We start from the raw sequence: 17,831 nt of genomic DNA on the forward strand, positions 1-17,831 counted from the left end.
TACGATACTGTAAATCTACCACCGTAGTCAGCAACTCCGCTAGGACTGGGCTGTTTTCCATATTATTCCAGTAAATTCAAGATAAGCATGAAAGTTGAAATATGTAATTTCTACTCTACTATCGGCACCAAAAAGAGCTGCAAAAATAGTGAATTAGGTTTCCCGAACACTGCCATTAGAATGAGAAACAGAACCTCACACCACTGGTTGAGCCTGTCGGGTAAATCGGGACTTTCAAAATAACAGAGTGAGGTTTTGATAGAGTAACATAGTAACATTTTATAATATAATATTTAAATGCCAAATGGAGTGGTCTGATGAAAAGTTCAGAAAAAAAAACTGGGAATTTGTTTACAACGACAACAACAAAAAAATATACAAATAAAACTCATTCATGTTAATAAATATTACATAAATGTTAATATTTACAAATTTTAATACTGTTGTCTTTATAGTGTCTTTTTAAGATGGCAGATGAAGCATGTTTGGTACTGAATTCACAAAAAAAATATTTTCAGTGGTTTGTTCACCCAAAAATAAAGATTCATCATTTACTCACCCTCATTTCGTTCTAAACCCGTATAGGCCTTTGTTCATCTTCAAAACACAAATTAAGTATTTTAATGAAATCTGAGAGATTTCTGTCCCTCCATTGACAGCTACGCAACTACCACTTTGACACTTCAAAAAGTTCATAAACAGATTGTAAAACTTATCTGTATGAATAGAGCCATTTAGTCAAATTTTTCTGAATAGACACGATTGCTTTACAGTAGATGATGAACAAATTTAATTTAGGCTTTTATTCACATATAAACATTCATTTACACACACATCAGTTGTGGTAAACCAAAGCTCAAGCATGTTCATTTGACGTGAAAGAACCAATAAGGTTCATTCTCGTTAGGCAGCACATTTGAGCTTCTACAAGAACCAGTGAGGTTTGTTCTCGCACATCAAGCTAGTACGATTGAGCTTGTTTATGTTTGCTGATCAATGTTTATATATGAATAAAAGCCTAAATTCAATCTGTTCATCATATTAAACGATTAAGTCTCTTCAGAAAATTTGGACTAAACGCCCGAATCATATGGATTAGTCTTACAATCTCTTCATGAACTTTTTGAAGCGACAAAGGTGGAGTTGCATATGACAGAAATCGCTCAGATTTCATTTAAAATATCTTTATTTGTGTTTTTGTGAATAAAAACGAAAGTCTTACAGGTTTGGAACGACATGAGGCTTGAGTAATTGACATGAAGTAATCTTACAATGGCATAAGAACATATTTAAAAAATGGGTAACAGTTTATAATACTGTTCCGTAATTAATGAATAACTACACAGGAACAAACGAGTGACGCAATATTAACACTCTAATAACTACTATTGATTAACAAGAAAGTAAGTAATAATGCTCAGTTGAATGTGGTAATTCACTATTCTCAGTAGCTAATAAGTACCTTCATACCTCACTGAGGACTACCAAGAACTACTATATAGGTTCATAATTAATATTAATAATGCATAATGTATAATATAAGGTAATAGTAACCCATTAGTAATGAATCAAGTGTTACTACATCCTTCTAAAGGAACTACTAATTATTTGGATCAGTATTCTAAAGTGAAGATCATGACAACACACTAGTAATGACTAAAGTGTTAACAAATCCATCTGAAGGAATTACTATTCAAAATCTTACAAAAATCTCAAAAGCTTATAATGACTTCAGTCAATATTAGGGAGTTCTCATGTTTTTCACTTTAGAATACTGATCCAAATTATTAGTAGTTCCTTTGGAAGGATGTAGTAACACTTGAGTCATTACTAATGGTTTACCATTACCTTTTATTATAAATTATGCATTATTCATGTTAATTATGAACCTGTAGTAGTTCTTACTATTCCTCAGTGAGGTATGCAAATAGTAGTTATTGATTAGCTAATAGTGAACTATCACATTTAACTGAGCATAATCGCTCACTAATTTGTTAATCAGAGTTTCTTGTTAGTTGATAGTAGTTACTAGAATGTTAATATTGCATTACTCATTTGTTCCTGTGTAGTATTATAAAGTGTTACCAAAATGTTTTATATTTTCAGAAAACAAGTCATTACCTTAAAGCAGCTTTTTATCTTAGCAGTTTTGCTACTCATGTATATTTCGTTTTAAGATGTTTAGATATTTTTGATTGACAAAAATAACTTATTTTAAATAATAAATGACCATACAATCCTCTTACAGATTTACCAAGCAATGCACAATATTGTGAACTGAAAACTCAGTCTTTCCAATTTTACCAACTAGCTGCCTGTAATGACGTCAATATTATAGAAGGTTTCCAGACCTCAAAGACCACTTAAGGTCTAATTTGGGGCTGGCTTGAACCAGATTGGGTACTGCTGTTACAGCTGATGCTGTTGTTGATGAAAGGCGCTGAGGTCTGACACATGCATCTGTGCTCAGAGTTCTCCTCACTGCCTGCGTGACCAGCATCCCCAACAGCACAGGGAACAATCCTGGCATGAGCTCCTCATTTTAAAAGAGCCTTACTCTGTGCAGCATGCATAATGCATTCACAGGAGGGCATTAGTTCATGCTAATGAGCCAAGTTGTTGTTTAGCTCATAAGTGAAACAATCGTGATGCACGAACAGGTGTCATGTTCAATATAAGTGCATACCTTTGGCCCTTGACGTCCTGGATAGCCAGGCAATCCCGGAACACCAAGTTTGCCCTGGAGGAAAACAACCCAAAGATCATTAGTGCAGGAACATCTTTGGACAAAAAAAATCTAATTTAATATTAATATTCAAAACACAAATTCTGCATCACTTCCTGATTCCCCACGCTTCTCTAATCAACTAATCACAGTAAACCGAAATCAACAAGCAGCATACCTTTTCTCCAGCAGGTCCCAGGGGTCCAGATTCACCGTTGGGGCCCGAACGACCCTTGGGGCCCTCCGGTCCATCCTCACCTCTGGGTCCAGCCAATCCAAGTTCACCCTGAACATACACAGAAAATAACCCAATCAGTGCAGCCCTTCATAGGGTAAATTAGCTTGGGGTGGAAGCTAGCAAGGCTAGAAGCTGTTTATTTACCCTGTCGCCTTTGAGACCCATGTCTCCCTTGAAACCCGGGAAACCATCCTCACCCTAAATAGTAGAGAAGAAAATACATAGTAGAAAACATATAGTGATGAAGCTATAGCTTCTGCATATAAATACAACAATCAATTCTTTGGAGTTGTACTAGACCTCCATCTGCTGACAATAAAGAAGTACTGCAACACTATCAATTACTTTTATTCAGTCTGGAAGGAACAATATTGTGTATATGGAGAAAAGTATGCTAATAGTTATGATTCATGATTGAATTCTCAGTTTCAGTCTCAATCTTTCACATTCATTTGCAGGATGCAACTTCGTGACCACATTATCTGCATTCTCAACTCAACTAATGCTTTATTTATGTGGATATGGACACACTCAGTTTTGTCATGATGGCACTGCAACCCAACCGTCAATTGAGTATCATTGTCAAACATTTGAGACTGCAATCTGAATAGCATTAATTTCAAAATGTGTTAATGGTTTTTGAAAAGGGGAAAGAAGAGGTTTGTGTGGATCTGGATGTACTTAATGGTGATGGAGTGATTTTGTGTCTTGAATAAGTGTTGTGACACTCTCTCTGCATGATTAAACAGCACTTATGATTTGATGTTTAAGTGAACAGAATGTGTAGAAGCTATTAAACTCTTTTTATGCAGATTTACTGACCAGTATGTCATTGCAGTGATTCTTAATACATCTCGAGGGTACAGCATGACGCAGACACTCTCTCCCTATTTTCTTTTAGAGAAGATGTGGATTTATGCATACCTTCTCTCCTTTGCCTCCCTTCAGACCACGAACGCCGTCAGCACCCTATAAGATCGATAGCATGTGATCAAGCAAAGCTCACAAACTCATCGCACACCAATAAATCTCTATCAAACAAAAAAACTGCTTTACCTTCACACCGCGAGGGCCAGGATAGCCGATGGGGCCCTGGGGACCAGGCTGGCCCTGAAAATGACAACATTGAAAAATTATGAAATGTGTGTGGCGAGGAATGAAAATCCGTAGCTGAAGTAAACTTGCAAGAGGTTTATAGCTAAACACACAGATCAAAAACTTTCAAACACTGACTTCTTAATCTGAGATTGAATTAAACATTCAAACTTCCTAATTGAGACTAAATGTATATAATGTATAAAAAAGGCAGTTAACAAAAAACATACTCAATCAAAAAAATATTATTTGTTCACTTTTGCAGTTTTACTGGTTTGATAGCTAACTAATCATAAACTGATGAAAAAAGATAAATAAAAAAAATCCAATTGATCAAAACAGTGTCTGCTAGATTCCAGTTGGCATCCATTACTGCAAAAAATACCCATTTATTTCCCTGCCGCCTCCCATGAATTTTTTCATGAAAAATTGTTTTTTGTTGTCCCGTTCCAGCCACTGATCAAGTAGTGTAAATACTCCCAAAAAATGTGTTAGCTTACCAAAGCTCCTTTCTCTCCAGGTGGGCCTTCTTTACCAGGATGTCCCTGTAGAATAAAGACAGATATTTATTATAAAGTGACAGAGAGACATAACCGACTGTTTAGTGTCTAGTAGTTCTCAAAGATGGCTATAAAGATTCTAAAGTTGAATCACAAAACACATTTTCTCTGCTATGATGCTCAGTTTTGGAGATAACATATTATCTAACGCAAGTTACATAACCAGATTACTTTTTTCAAGTAATTAGTAAAGTAATGCATTACTTTTAAATTTACAACAAAATATCTGAGTTACTACTGAGTACTGAATGCTTTGTTTTCCAATTTATTGACTGACACCTCTCCTGTCCTCATGTTGAGAGAAATCAGGAGTACGTGCAGAGGTGTTGTGTGCGCTGTAAACATGATGGTATTGTAATCTAGACTAAATGTAGGCTAATCATGCATTTACTAATTTCACTAGCACACAAAACAGATTCAGAATTCCTCAAAATGAAATGAGAGTTTTGAACTTTCTTTCCTGTGTCCTATTCTTCATCAATTTAGAATGGCAGCACAGCTGAAAGGTTTGTTTGAGCTGCGCCCTCTACTGTACAGGTGTGAACTTGCATTTCCTTCAGCCTGAGTCTTATTCATTTTACTTTGGGTGTACATTTGCCAACAAAATTAACTTTTCATGTTTATTATTAAAAAACAAACAAGCAAGCCTAGCCCAGGTGAGAAAAAAGTAACACAAATGTAATGTAATGTATTGTAGCACATCACTTTTAAAGTAACTTTCCCCAACATTGATGATGCTTCTATACTATCAATAATACAGAGCATGTTTAGTATGCAAAATGTGTATAAAGATAAATAATCAGTTGAGGTCTAAATCCTTAAAATGATACTGTGAAATGTATTTCAAGCATCACTTATCAGTAGTTTAGTAGACATGAATAACTTGGTGTATTTGTATCACTGATACTTACAGGAGGTCCATCTGCGCCAGGCAATCCAGGCAAACCAGACCTTCCATGAGGACCCTGTATGAAGAGACAGAGAAAAAGAACTTTGATTGGATTGAGAAGGATTTCTGAGACCACAGATGCCCTACAGGAAAAAACATGCACTGAATCGTGATCCGTCTGTCTTATGGAAAAGGAAGTACGCTCGAAAATGAATGCTACAGAAATAAATGCGTGTTCCAATGATGTATGATCTATCCTGCACTGAAGCTCCATTTAACATTTGCATTCATTCATTTATCCAAAGCAAAGGAGCAAAAAAATACAAATATAAGGGATAAGTAATAAAGAACCAACACTATTATCTAAAGCTTTATATCACCATGATATGTTGGATAATCTTTCTTTTTGGTCTCATTCTTTTCTCTTGAGAATTATATGCATGGAAACTACCGAAAACTTACTTTTTCTCCAGGCGGTCCGATAGGGCCTTGCGGACCTGGAAGACCCTGTACAACAGAAAACAGACAGCAAACGTCAAGCTTTGTTGCCATGGCAGCGGGGCGGGGGGGAGATAGAGGGATAGGTGTGTGGTACAGAGGAGTCTTTAGTGATGACTTACACCTAACAATAGACGTATTGTCCCTGTGTGTGTGTTGGCAGGGTCATTTGTGTTTGCACAGTTGTGCTTGAAGAGTGTGTGCGTAGTAATAAAAACATGATTACTATGTGTGTGTTTACAGTGTCTGATTCCGTGAATTTGTGAATGTAAGAGTGTGTGTGCTGTCCAGGAGTTCACTCCAGGGAAATTTGATCTCCCTGCTCTGATTGGACCGCTGCAGGTGGGTACGTTATGAATGAGACGCTTTCAGCTGCCCACTTCCTCTGGGCCCAGCAGAGGCTAACAGAAATATTTCAGATCATTTCATCGTGTCCTCTGAGATTCAGTGCGACAAAGACATTTGGAAGAAAGATTGAAAAATTATGGTGGGGATGAGAAATTACCAAAAAAATAGTTTCATGATTTGGGTTGAATAATAATATGAAATATGATGAAACTAGTATGTTTGTGTGCCAATTAATATATGTAATTCAGTGTATAAATAAAGATTTAATGTAATATATGTATTTTAATATCTAATAATATATTCTTTATACTAACATATTTTATTGTTTCACTTTTTTACTTTACTGTATTTTTTTCTTTGTATTTAACACAAAAAACCTTACATTCTTTCCAAAATATTAAAATATTAGAGGGATTGCACCTAAGATATAATTTAGACATAATTAAAAAATTAAAAAATCCCCATGACTTTTTCATGACCTTTAAGGTTTTATTAATTTCGGTGACATTTCCAGGATCTTGAGAACAAAATAAAAGATAAAATTGCAATAATCCAAAGTCAAACTGGATCTTGCTCAATTCTCAATACTCAATAGTAGTAAAACCTGTGAGGTTATGTGTCTGAAGTGTGTGTTTGTACTCGCCTGTGTTCCTGGGATTCCCTGCTGTCCAGGAGGGCCCGGCTCTCCCTGGGGTCCCTGTTCAACAGAAAAAGATGCTTTGCGTCAACTGCACCCTCAATATGTCAAATATCCAGCAATGTTTTATATTTCTGTGTGTGTTGACATGTGAGCTTTATTTGCTAATGCAAATATGATGCTAAAACCTTAATATGGTGAACACGATGCTGACAAAATTATTATTATTATTAAAGGTGGCAGGCCATTATACCATGTAAGCTTCAGACCAGCTAACAAATTGGTTATGTTTCAAGAACATTTTACTAACATTCCCATTAAGTTATGAAAACATTATTTCTGAAAGTCCTCTTAATGTTATGCCCAGTTTTGTGCTAACATATTGAGAACATTATTAAAGATCAAATTACTCTGACTAAATATTCTATAACGTTACTGGAAGAATGTTTGGTTATAACTCCCGAGCTGGGAGAATGCTAGTAGGCCTACTACATTATGATTAAACTATTCTCATATTTGACAGTACGTTCACCCGAAGTTTTAAAGTGTGTTTAGATACTGTACAAGATTAACTGACATCAGAGTTGCTTCTTTTTCATGGCATATCAGTTTAGTTCTGAAAAAAAAGCTCTTGAATATATCTGAGGGGTCATGACTTAGCATTGATCCTGAATAGCTGTTTTCATTAATCATAATTTGGTTTCTGAAAAACAGAAGATGTTTCAGATTTGATACGCTAAATGTAGGGCTATTTTGTTACACAAGGTTTATTAATCCACCAGCATTGTTACTGTGGCAGTAAGTAATGCAATTTTCACAGTAGTCTGTTTTAGGCCAATAGATTCAAGAAGAACACAACACATTCAAAACCCACAGAGATTGACTCAATATTATCAGCATGCAACTCTGATTTTATCTACAAAATAAAAGGTTTACAAGATCCATGTCTCTTACCATGTTTCCTTTGGGACCATGCGGACCATCAACACCAGCAATGCCCTGCAGAAATCAATTGTGAAAGATTAGAAGTGTGCAATCAGCATGAGATCCACAAGATTATAAATTTAAAGTTCAATCACTTACAGGTTGTCCAGGAGGTCCAGGAGGGCCTCGAGGGCCGAGCAGACCTCGCGGCCCCTGGGATAAAAAGAGATAAAAAGGTCCTGATTGAAAAGGGCAAGTATTCTCATCTGCATTTTAAGAGGAATCATAATAGGCTGTTGGGTGTCTCTGCCCCCTGGTGGCAAACTAGAAATAATACATTTCTTCTCCTTCTAAAAAAAAGTACACACTTACGCTCTCACCAGCAAGTCCTCTTGGTCCAATCTCTCCATCTTCTCCCTGAAAAGGAGGAAGAAGTGAATATGGTTATTCTAACGGCTAAACCAATGAAATGATGAAAATGGTCGTTTTTGTTCTTCAGGTGATTCAGAAAGGCACTTACTCTTGGTCCGTCTTCTCCAGTAGATCCACGGGGACCAGGAGGACCATTCTCACCCTGTCATAAAGAGACATCAAACTTTATTACATCTAACTTAATATATAATCTTTTCACCTTTGCTTGCAAGTGATCTAGGGAGCCATTTTGGTTCCCTATAATTATTACCTTTGTTGAGATGGGAACAGGATGCTCTACTGTAGAGTTTCTAGGAGGCTCTTTCAGTACCATATATTTATTATAAAGGTGAAAATAAGCATTTTAACACATTTTTGTTTGTTGGTGCTTATTACTGAATCAGTTTTTATGCACCAAAATAATGATGAATTATTGAATTATGTAGATTTTATGTACCTTTAATTATTGTTCCTTTTTTATATATAGCATGGCAATTATTGCAAAGAAATATAAAGTTTTGCTAAAATAAATGTAGCGAAATATAACAATGCTAATCAATAGCGTTATGATAATAATCCGCAAAATACTTTGGTAAAAAGAAGCTGTATTATATGCCTGTTTGGAAGCAAGTTAGAAAAATTATAGTGGGGATGGATGGGAAATTACCAAAAATGGGAGTTAAACGAATGGGTCAATATAATCATTCAGAATTCAGCTTATGAATTAATGTCTTTATGCCCATAATTTTGCTAAATCAAAGCCTAAGTAGAGATAATGCAATATGAAGAAACTAATTTGTTTGGGGTTTATTGTATAGGCTACATTGTTTCCCCTGATTTTACTTTAACACAATATACAAAGTTACCACACTTTCTTTCTAAAATCTTAAAGGAGTTGCACCTAAGAGATAATACAGAAATTAGCAAAAGCTGAACAATTGTTGTGAACCTCTTCGTCTGCTTTCTACAACCCCCTCTATACAACCCTGATCATTTACTCTGATTTTACTGTATTTGTATAGGCCTATTGAATAATCTGTATGTGTTCATACTCACCCTGTGTCCCTTTTCACCAGGGAGACCTGGAAGCCCATCAAAACCTCTGTCACCCTGTGAAGAAGACCAGGTAAAACAGTCAAGCAATGTATTTATATACATTCTATATAACGGCACAATACTGTCTGTAATAGCATAGTATGGCATATATGTGTTGAGAATATTTCTTGTACCTTAGATCCAGATTCTCCAGGCATTCCACGGGCCCCATCGGCTCCAGCACGCCCCTGTCACAGAGATCAGAGTTTATATACTATTGGGAACCATAATGTATCTCTCCACTGACCAAAAAACTGCTAAGAAATGTATATGTGTGTGTAAGATAAAGAGAAATCTCTCACTCTCTTGCCAGATTTTCCCATTTGCCCTGGTGGGCCTTGGATACCCCTTGGACCCTATGGTAGAAAGATACAAGATTATTTAGGTAAGTATTTCTGTAGTTATGGACTGTATGGTGATGGGTGGTGAGCAACGCTGTGTCTTACCTGAGGACCAGGGTCTCCACTCTCTCCCTTCAGTCCAGGAGGACCTGGAAGACCCTGAATGTGTTTGACATTAGAGATGCATTAGATCAAGACTAAACCAAACCAACACATTTTCAACACAGTTGCAGCAAGATTGAAAAGCCTGCACTATGTACCACCAAACAGCAGGTGGCAATCTTTCACAGCATAAACAGTTCCACGTTATTCTGCACTCTCCTAGAGCATAAAAATAAGCCAAGAGTAAAAGTACAGAACTTAAAATAGTAGTTCTGCTGTTTTTTTTAGCACCGCACCACATGCATCTGAGAAACGGATGATTTTAAAATTGCTGCTATCCCAGACAGACAGTCTTAGTTTTTTTCATAGCTAATTTAAAAGATAATTTAAGAGTTTATTCCTAAAATTGTACCCTAACCCTACCATAGAGAATTATTTGGAAACTCATAGATTCTCATTTGTCTGCTTTTCAAATGACACATCTGAGGATTCGCAAATAGCCATTAAACAGTTCTTGTGATTTCCAAAGTCTCAGTCAATTATGCAGGAAAAGTATGACATGAATGTGGTTTTCATGCTTATTTGAGTTTTTTTGTCAGGAACCTTTCTCGCTTGAAGTGGTTGGGCTTGAGTTCACTGGCCCATCATGTTTCAACAGGTCAGACAGTTCATTAATCTGGTTACCTGGCCTCTCTACTCATTGAATAAGCAGTAAAAGAAAAGATTTTGAGATATTGTGCTAAAATTTTGGAGCCCAAGGACATTGTCCCCCTTGGTGGGATGGATCTGAGTTGTAAAAATTTTATATTATATTTGCTGAATGAAATCCAATATTTGTATCGCTCTAGCACATCACACTTTCTCAAAAAAAATATTTCACTGCATTTTTGCTTTTGACAACCATTTGTACAGTGAAGAAGTCTTTTATCATACATTGAAAGACATGATTCCTTTGAGCCAGGATAGAACTATTTGTTCAATTCTTAGTCCATCACATACTGTATATGACATAATATATGCCTAATCCTGATTTCAAGGTTAGAATTATGGCCAGTGACTGAAGAAAATGCAAACAGTGACAGAAAATTACATATTTAATGAAAAAAAGCTTATTTATAACCTTGTATTTATGTAAAGTTCTTTGCAATTAATTTATTGAACAAATTGTTCCACTCTTTTCAGTATTGTAAGTTAAAAGATACATTTTGAATTCTTCTTTTTGCAAATAAAATTGATTTTTAAAAATCTTTACATTTTGATAAGTGCATTAAAGCTGATACATACAGTATATATAAACAGAAAAATCTTCATTCTTAATTTGTGAAAAACTGTACATGATGGAAAGTTTGTATTGATATTTGTGGGAAGATGCAGGGCTGTGTAATGAATGGGATGGTGATGGTGTTCTGCATATAATTAGTGGTGATGAACTTTGAATCATTACATGAAATTGCATTGCTTAGATTTTCAGTCAGTCAAATGGTCATTCGCAGGCTGATTGGCTGAGACTTTTGCAGAGGTCATGAGGTCATTTATACTCACCACTGGGCCAGATCTTCCAGTGAGACCCATTGGACCTGATGGACCTCTCATGGCGAGCTGCGGACACAAACCAAAAAATCTAAATTATCAATCACGCGCTATACGACTGGCGAACATCTACTCCCATTAGCCAGAAGAGGTGGAGCCATGTGTGCATTTGTCAAGGACAGATCTGAGGGCTCACACTAATCTGCAACACCTGTCAGGGTCGGCCTCCTGCGGGTCGTGAACCTTCCTAGTATTTTTAACTAGAGTCTCCGCATGAGTCAAAGGAGCCTGTGCTGCTCCTTTTCACTCTTGTTTTAGCGCAAACAAGGCCAGAGCAAATCCCCTCTCCACCCTTTGACCTACCGCTCCACCTCTTCCCAACAAACAGTCAAGAGCCCCCCCACCTCCCCCCTTAGCAAACAGCTGGCTAAAGCTCTGGGGCCATTTGGTCCTTTAATTCCGCTCGCCTGGCCCTGGTCTCGTACTCACCCTGGCCTGGGACAGAATGGCCTGCGCCTGGGCCTCCTGAGCCGACACCACCGGACCCTTTTCCCCATCTCCACCAAAACGGAACTGTCAAACACCAGCAGAGTATTAATGATCATTTTCATTCAGAAAAACATTTCACACCATCATATACTATACTATAAATATTAAGCCATCAAACACGAAAAGCAACATTATGAATATTCAATTAGAGTTATGATGATTTTCAATACATTTTGAAAACAACAATCACAGTCATTATTTGCATTTATGTATCATTACGTAGCCTATAACTCTTCTATACTGTAATGTAAGTCATTCAAATATAAAAAGCATTATCCATTTCAGTGATTTACAACTTGTATATGAAAAAGCAGCTAAATTAATATTTAATTAAGAGTTAGAGGGGATTTAATTCTTTTTTAAAAACTACCACAAAATCATATATTCTAAATAAGTATGCTATTATTATTTTAATGAATGAATTATTGCTGAATGCATGCATGAAATTTATGCAGCAGAAGGTGGACAAATTTGCTATTTTTTTTTTGGTGGATTTAGGGGTCTTACTGGCAACATCAGCATAGTACCAGGGGGTCCTGGCAAGCCATCCGCTCCGGGAAGACCAGCGCGGCCAGGAGGACCCTGAGGAAGCAGGAAAAGAAGGAGAGAGAGAGAGAGGATAAATCAGTAACTTGACACTTCTTGACTTGACAACACCCAGGTAAGAGAATGCCAAGAGAGGAATGAGAAAGGGAGGAAGATCAAAGAGCGATAGAGAGAGAGACCTCTCACTTCCATTACACTTAAGTGAAGTTGCCCATTTTAAAGATACGGATTGCTTTCATTTCCAAGCTCATGAGCACAGGGGGTTACACATGACACATTGCTTTTGCCTAAATGACACTTCATATACTCCGTCCAGATGGTTCCATGTTGTCTCCACCACTTCCAATTACAACAAACTAAGAAAGGCTTTTACTTTTGAAACAGGTTTAGCCTGGGCAGATGTTAAATAACACTAATAAAGGATATTAAAAGTCATTTCTGTCACACAGAATGTGCTTTTCCTTTCCACAGCACTTTACTTTTCCATTGTTTTTCAATAGCACTAGACGAACGAAATAGCACTAGACGAACGTCTTTGACCGTTGTGCACGCAGTATTTTGCAGAATCTCGCGCATGACACAGCATTCTAAAAACGCGGTGCTCAAGTTAAAAGAAGTTAAACATTTTAAAAAACGAGTCTCTAGGCCTTGCACTTTTTTTCCGTTCCACTGACCAGTGTCAGTAAAAGTGACTTCACCAAGTACAACATGTTTCTGGATCAACATCTTTGCTGATCCTGGAACTACATTCCAATCAACCAATCAGATTTGAGGGAAAAGTTTACAGTTTATGTCAAGTTTAGGCTTAAAACCAGGGTTAAATGCTTCTACATCAGTGTTGTTCACCTATCATTTCCCTCTGGTATAAAACCATAAGTTATGGGTAGGTTTAGGTTTATGGGTAGGGACAGGGTTAGGACTAAAACTTCAGACAGGAATGTTGTTCCACTATCAACAAAGTATGTTGATCCAGGAACATGTCCTACTTGGCAAAATTCACAGGGTGACCAACCTGCATCTCACGGTTTTAACAGCAAAAACACATTCTGTGTGAACCGGCCCTTAGTTTGTTTTTGCATGATGGACACAATCTTAACCGGAAGTTCTCAAGACCTACATAATGTTCATTTCAGTCCCACATTTTATTAACATGCATTTTTGGATTTAGTTGTTTAGAAATCCTTTATTTTAATGCTTTTTCCTTTATTTAGGCTACTTGTAAACTACTAACTGTATCTGTCTACAACTGAAGTATATACAAGTGAGTTTCGTCATTAGCGTTCTTGTGTGTGTGTGTGTGTGTGTGTGTGTGTGTGTGTGTGTGTGTGTGTGTGTGTGTGTGTGTGTGTGTGTGTGTGTGTGTGTGTGTGTGTGTGTGTGTGTGTGTGTGTGTGTGTGTGTGTGTGTGTTTGTGTGTGTGTGTGTGTGTGTGTGTGTGTGTGTGTGTGTGGTGTGTGTGTGTGTGTGTGTGTGTGTGTTTGTGTGTGTTGTGCTGTTCAATAGAGTGTGTTTTTTTACGTAGATGTGTAATACCCGAAACACAAACCTAACATCTGACTGGCAGACAGACTTTGGAGTTGGTTGGAAATTTCCGAATGATAATTATCCTCAAACAGTTTTAGACAAAAGATTGTGAGCAATGAATGTATTTTGCATAGAGAAATTGACTGAGTTTTGTGGTGTATTTAATCAGAAATTTTGTCCCGATTTACCCACTGAGTTACTCACGCTGATGTACTCACTGTATTCACTATTACTGTCATGCTCTAATTTGTGTATCTAAAAATGAAGCTCAGAGTTTCACATGTGAAACCTAATATATCAGAGAGGGTGTAAATGTGCCCTTAGGGTCAGGAATCTGCCACGACCCCGTTCAGAATAAATTAGCATTATGTACTGTTTACTGACACAAGGGGTCTTTGCAGTTTACTACAGAAAGACTGTTTTTCTAAGCCTTTCTTACTTAGTCTCCAGCAAACCCCTAGGCTTAAGCTTTTCTCCCTGTGTCGCAGCTGTTCATCACACATTTCATTTGACATGCTTCTTTGGTCACTTTAATCAGTGCCTCAATTCTTGTCAAAGGCTAATTCAATTTCTGTAAATTAAAAGCCAAAGTACGATAGAAAAAGTTGGAGATCTAAACGTTAACTAAGTCTTGTTAAAATCCTGAAAATAACTGTGATCATCATATGTAAACATAGCCTGGATTCGAAGACTGGAACACATTCTTACCCTGTCACCAGAATCTCCGGCCGATCCAGGGGGGCCTTGTAAACCTGGAGGGCCTGGAAGACCCTAAAGACAAAAAAAAAAAAAAAAACAGCAATAAACACAGACAGATCTGATCACAAGGATAGCCCAATTACCAGAAGAATTTAGATCATTTTGTTGTTCATAAAACTCGCTATACACATCGGTTGAATATTTCATATTATAAATGATGCAGGTAAAAAAAACAAAATGCAAGTAACTTACAGCAGGCCCAGGTGGTCCAGAAGGTCCCTCAATCAGCATGCCCTATGAATCAGACAACAAAATCAGAATTAAAATCAAAAACTGACTGAACATCAAATTACTAAATGAATATCCATTTACTTTGGCTCATTTCTCGAATTAGATTTTTGTCTCTCAAAACAGTAAGTTCAGATCTCTGAACAATTCTTGTTCACATTTCTTGATTTGAATTTCTTATTGATTGAAGTTGCATGTGTTTTTTTTTCATTGTGTGAGCCATCACATGCAAAATGATCCATTCAGTTATCAAAATCTGTCAGACATGCATTCCATAAATATCTGACAAGGAATGTTTGTAATGTCTGCTAAATTGGCAAATGGCCTGCCATTGTAATAGGTATGTAATAGGAATCCCAATCTTGCCAATCAACCAATCAAGTTTGGAATCATATCTATATATGGGGTTTGCCCAGCGCAATCACTACCATTTTTGAACATGGAGGAACATCACAACCCTAAACAGCAACAGCTACAGCAATACTGTGAACATACATTTGTATTTATTTTGAAAAATATGGCAAAGTAATTGAAAAGAAATGAGGGGAAAGAATTGCCCTCTCACTCACTGGCTCAATCACTGCAGGCTCTCCCTTCTCTCCTTTCTGACCCAGTTCAGCACCTCTACTCACCTGCAAACATACAAGAGAGGTTAAATATGACTGATAGAACCATATAATGATAGAACGATAGATAGTTAAAACGATAGATAGATAGATAGATAGATAGATAGATAGATAGATAGATAGATAGATAGATAGATAGATAGATAGATAGATAGATAGATAGATAGATAGATAGATAGATAGATAGATAGATAGATAGATAGTTAGAACGATAGATAGATAGATAGATAGATAGATAGATAGATAGATAGATAGATAGATAGATAGATAGATAGATAGATAGATAGATAGATAGATAGATAGATAGATAGATAGATAGAACGATAGAATGATAGAACGATAGATAGAACAATAGATAGAACGATAGAACGATAGAACGATAGATAGATAGATAGAACGATAGATAGATAGATAGACAGACAGACAGACAGACAGACAGACAGACAGACAGACAGACAGACAGACAGACAGACAGACAGATAGATAGATAGATAGATAGATAGATAGATAGATAGATAGATAGATAGATAGATAGATAGATAGATAGATAGATAGATAGATAGATAGATAGATAGATAGAACGATAGAACGATAGATAGAACGATAGAACGATAGATAGAACGATAGAACGATAGATAGATCGATAGATAGACAGATATAGATAGATAGATAGATAGATAGATAGATAGATAGATAGATAGATAGATAGATAGATAGATAGATAGATAGATAGATAGATAGATAGATAGATAGATAGATAGATAGATAGATAGATAGATAGATGCAACAGGTAAACTATTATGGTTAGTGTGAGTGCAGAGTGTGTAAGGTAAACTTACAAAGATGCTATATTCATCTATAACAATACTCTCTCTGAGATTAACCAGAAGGGAAGTGTGTAACCAGCATTGTTAAGGGCAGGATCTGATGCCATGAAACCTTTGCTCATGTGGACTGTAATATGCAGGTACTGGAGTGTTTGGTGGAGGGGAAGTATGAGCTTCTTTTGGAGAAGGGTGTGTCTGAGCAGACAGCTGGGTCTGTGGTATGGGGTAATTGTTGTGTCCTGGGGCAATATGGGAGATGAGGTGCTGGCAGTCAGGGAGTGTAATCTACAGCAGCTCCATGGGTCTCAGGTATGAGAGTGTGAATAAGTGATCGGTGAATCAATGTGATCGATAATATGAAACTAATACAGACAAGAGGAAAAAGTGCAGTGATCTGTGTGCTATCAAAACATGCTAATAACATCCAGTGGACAGAAATTAGTATAAACAAACGCACTGAACAGAAAAATGAACGGACCCCATGCAAAATGGTGCACTACAAAGCCAACAATGCATGCTAGATTCCCACATCCAACACTCCCGATTGCAGGACGACACCTTCATTTTGGGGGAGGGGAATACTTACGTCCGACGTCACTTCTGTTTCAGCGATGTCGGTTTCGGCGGCGACCCCTGGCCCAAAACTGTCCTCATAAGTGGACGTAGGGTTCGGAGCCGCATTGCCAAACTCATCATACGCCCCGTACTCATACTGATTTTTGTCAAGCCCAGTCACATCATATTCCTTAAGATCATACTCCTTAAAGTCATACTCGTCCACTCCGACGGGGTCGACGGTGCCGCTGGGCAGCACAGCCTCCGGGACAGCGGTCGCATCCAGACCAGCCTGGGGCGTCTCAGTGACATAGTCACCGAAAACTTCCTCTTCCACAGCCTTATTATACCCAAGCAATGCGGCCGGGTCGAGGGGAAGGGAGTTCGAGGGAAGATGGATGTTAGTTTAAGCAGTTAAAGCAAATACTACTGTATCTAATCTACTACTGTATGCAAAGCAAAAGCAAAATGAATTGCATGAGAGATATTTACTAAGAATATCACATCAACTTTTGGCAGCAACAAGGTCCCAACGAAAGGAAATATGTTTTTAAGAAGGTTTTGCTAACTGAATGTTCTCTGAATGTTCAAAATGTTTTAAAAATATTTTTTCTTTGTCATGCAAATGTTAATGGAACATTCCAGTTGATCATTTCCAAACATTATGGGATTGTTACTTTTGAATGTTCTCTAAAGATTCTTTAATAAGTAGTAACATTAAAAAATTTTAGACGAACGTCAAACTAAAAGATTTCATGAAGTTCCATGAACGATGAATAAATAATGTATTTGTGTCAGTTTTTTGAGAACATTATTAATGATCA

At 37.1% G+C, this 17,831-nt stretch overlaps 1 protein-coding gene across 1 annotated transcript in view; it reads right to left on the reverse strand.

The window, feature by feature from the left end:
* col11a1a (collagen, type XI, alpha 1a) overlaps positions 1 to 17,831 on the reverse strand; it is a 75,375-nt gene that overhangs the window by 32,972 nt on the left and 24,572 nt on the right. Inside the window, exons 8-31 of the mRNA XM_077245075.1 lie at positions 17,039 to 17,347; positions 15,569 to 15,631; positions 14,964 to 15,005; positions 14,721 to 14,783; positions 12,450 to 12,524; positions 11,883 to 11,966; positions 11,406 to 11,462; positions 9,867 to 9,920; positions 9,723 to 9,776; positions 9,555 to 9,608; positions 9,382 to 9,435; positions 8,435 to 8,488; positions 8,287 to 8,331; positions 8,074 to 8,127; positions 7,945 to 7,989; positions 6,997 to 7,050; positions 5,970 to 6,014; positions 5,530 to 5,583; positions 4,559 to 4,603; positions 4,020 to 4,073; positions 3,888 to 3,932; positions 3,108 to 3,161; positions 2,904 to 3,011; positions 2,687 to 2,740 (exon numbers count right to left, since the gene is read on the reverse strand). Of these exons, the coding sequence (XP_077101190.1) occupies positions 2,687 to 2,740; positions 2,904 to 3,011; positions 3,108 to 3,161; positions 3,888 to 3,932; positions 4,020 to 4,073; positions 4,559 to 4,603; positions 5,530 to 5,583; positions 5,970 to 6,014; positions 6,997 to 7,050; positions 7,945 to 7,989; positions 8,074 to 8,127; positions 8,287 to 8,331; positions 8,435 to 8,488; positions 9,382 to 9,435; positions 9,555 to 9,608; positions 9,723 to 9,776; positions 9,867 to 9,920; positions 11,406 to 11,462; positions 11,883 to 11,966; positions 12,450 to 12,524; positions 14,721 to 14,783; positions 14,964 to 15,005; positions 15,569 to 15,631; positions 17,039 to 17,347 (1,620 nt within the window). The remainder of the gene's footprint in view (positions 1 to 2,686; positions 2,741 to 2,903; positions 3,012 to 3,107; positions 3,162 to 3,887; positions 3,933 to 4,019; positions 4,074 to 4,558; positions 4,604 to 5,529; positions 5,584 to 5,969; positions 6,015 to 6,996; positions 7,051 to 7,944; positions 7,990 to 8,073; positions 8,128 to 8,286; positions 8,332 to 8,434; positions 8,489 to 9,381; positions 9,436 to 9,554; positions 9,609 to 9,722; positions 9,777 to 9,866; positions 9,921 to 11,405; positions 11,463 to 11,882; positions 11,967 to 12,449; positions 12,525 to 14,720; positions 14,784 to 14,963; positions 15,006 to 15,568; positions 15,632 to 17,038; positions 17,348 to 17,831) is intronic.

This window comes from Siphateles boraxobius, unplaced genomic scaffold (assembly GCF_051911475.1).
Source record: "Siphateles boraxobius isolate OS27281-9 unplaced genomic scaffold, OSU_SipBor_1 26, whole genome shotgun sequence".
In the NCBI taxonomy this organism is placed as follows: Eukaryota; Metazoa; Chordata; class Actinopteri; order Cypriniformes; family Leuciscidae; genus Siphateles; species Siphateles boraxobius.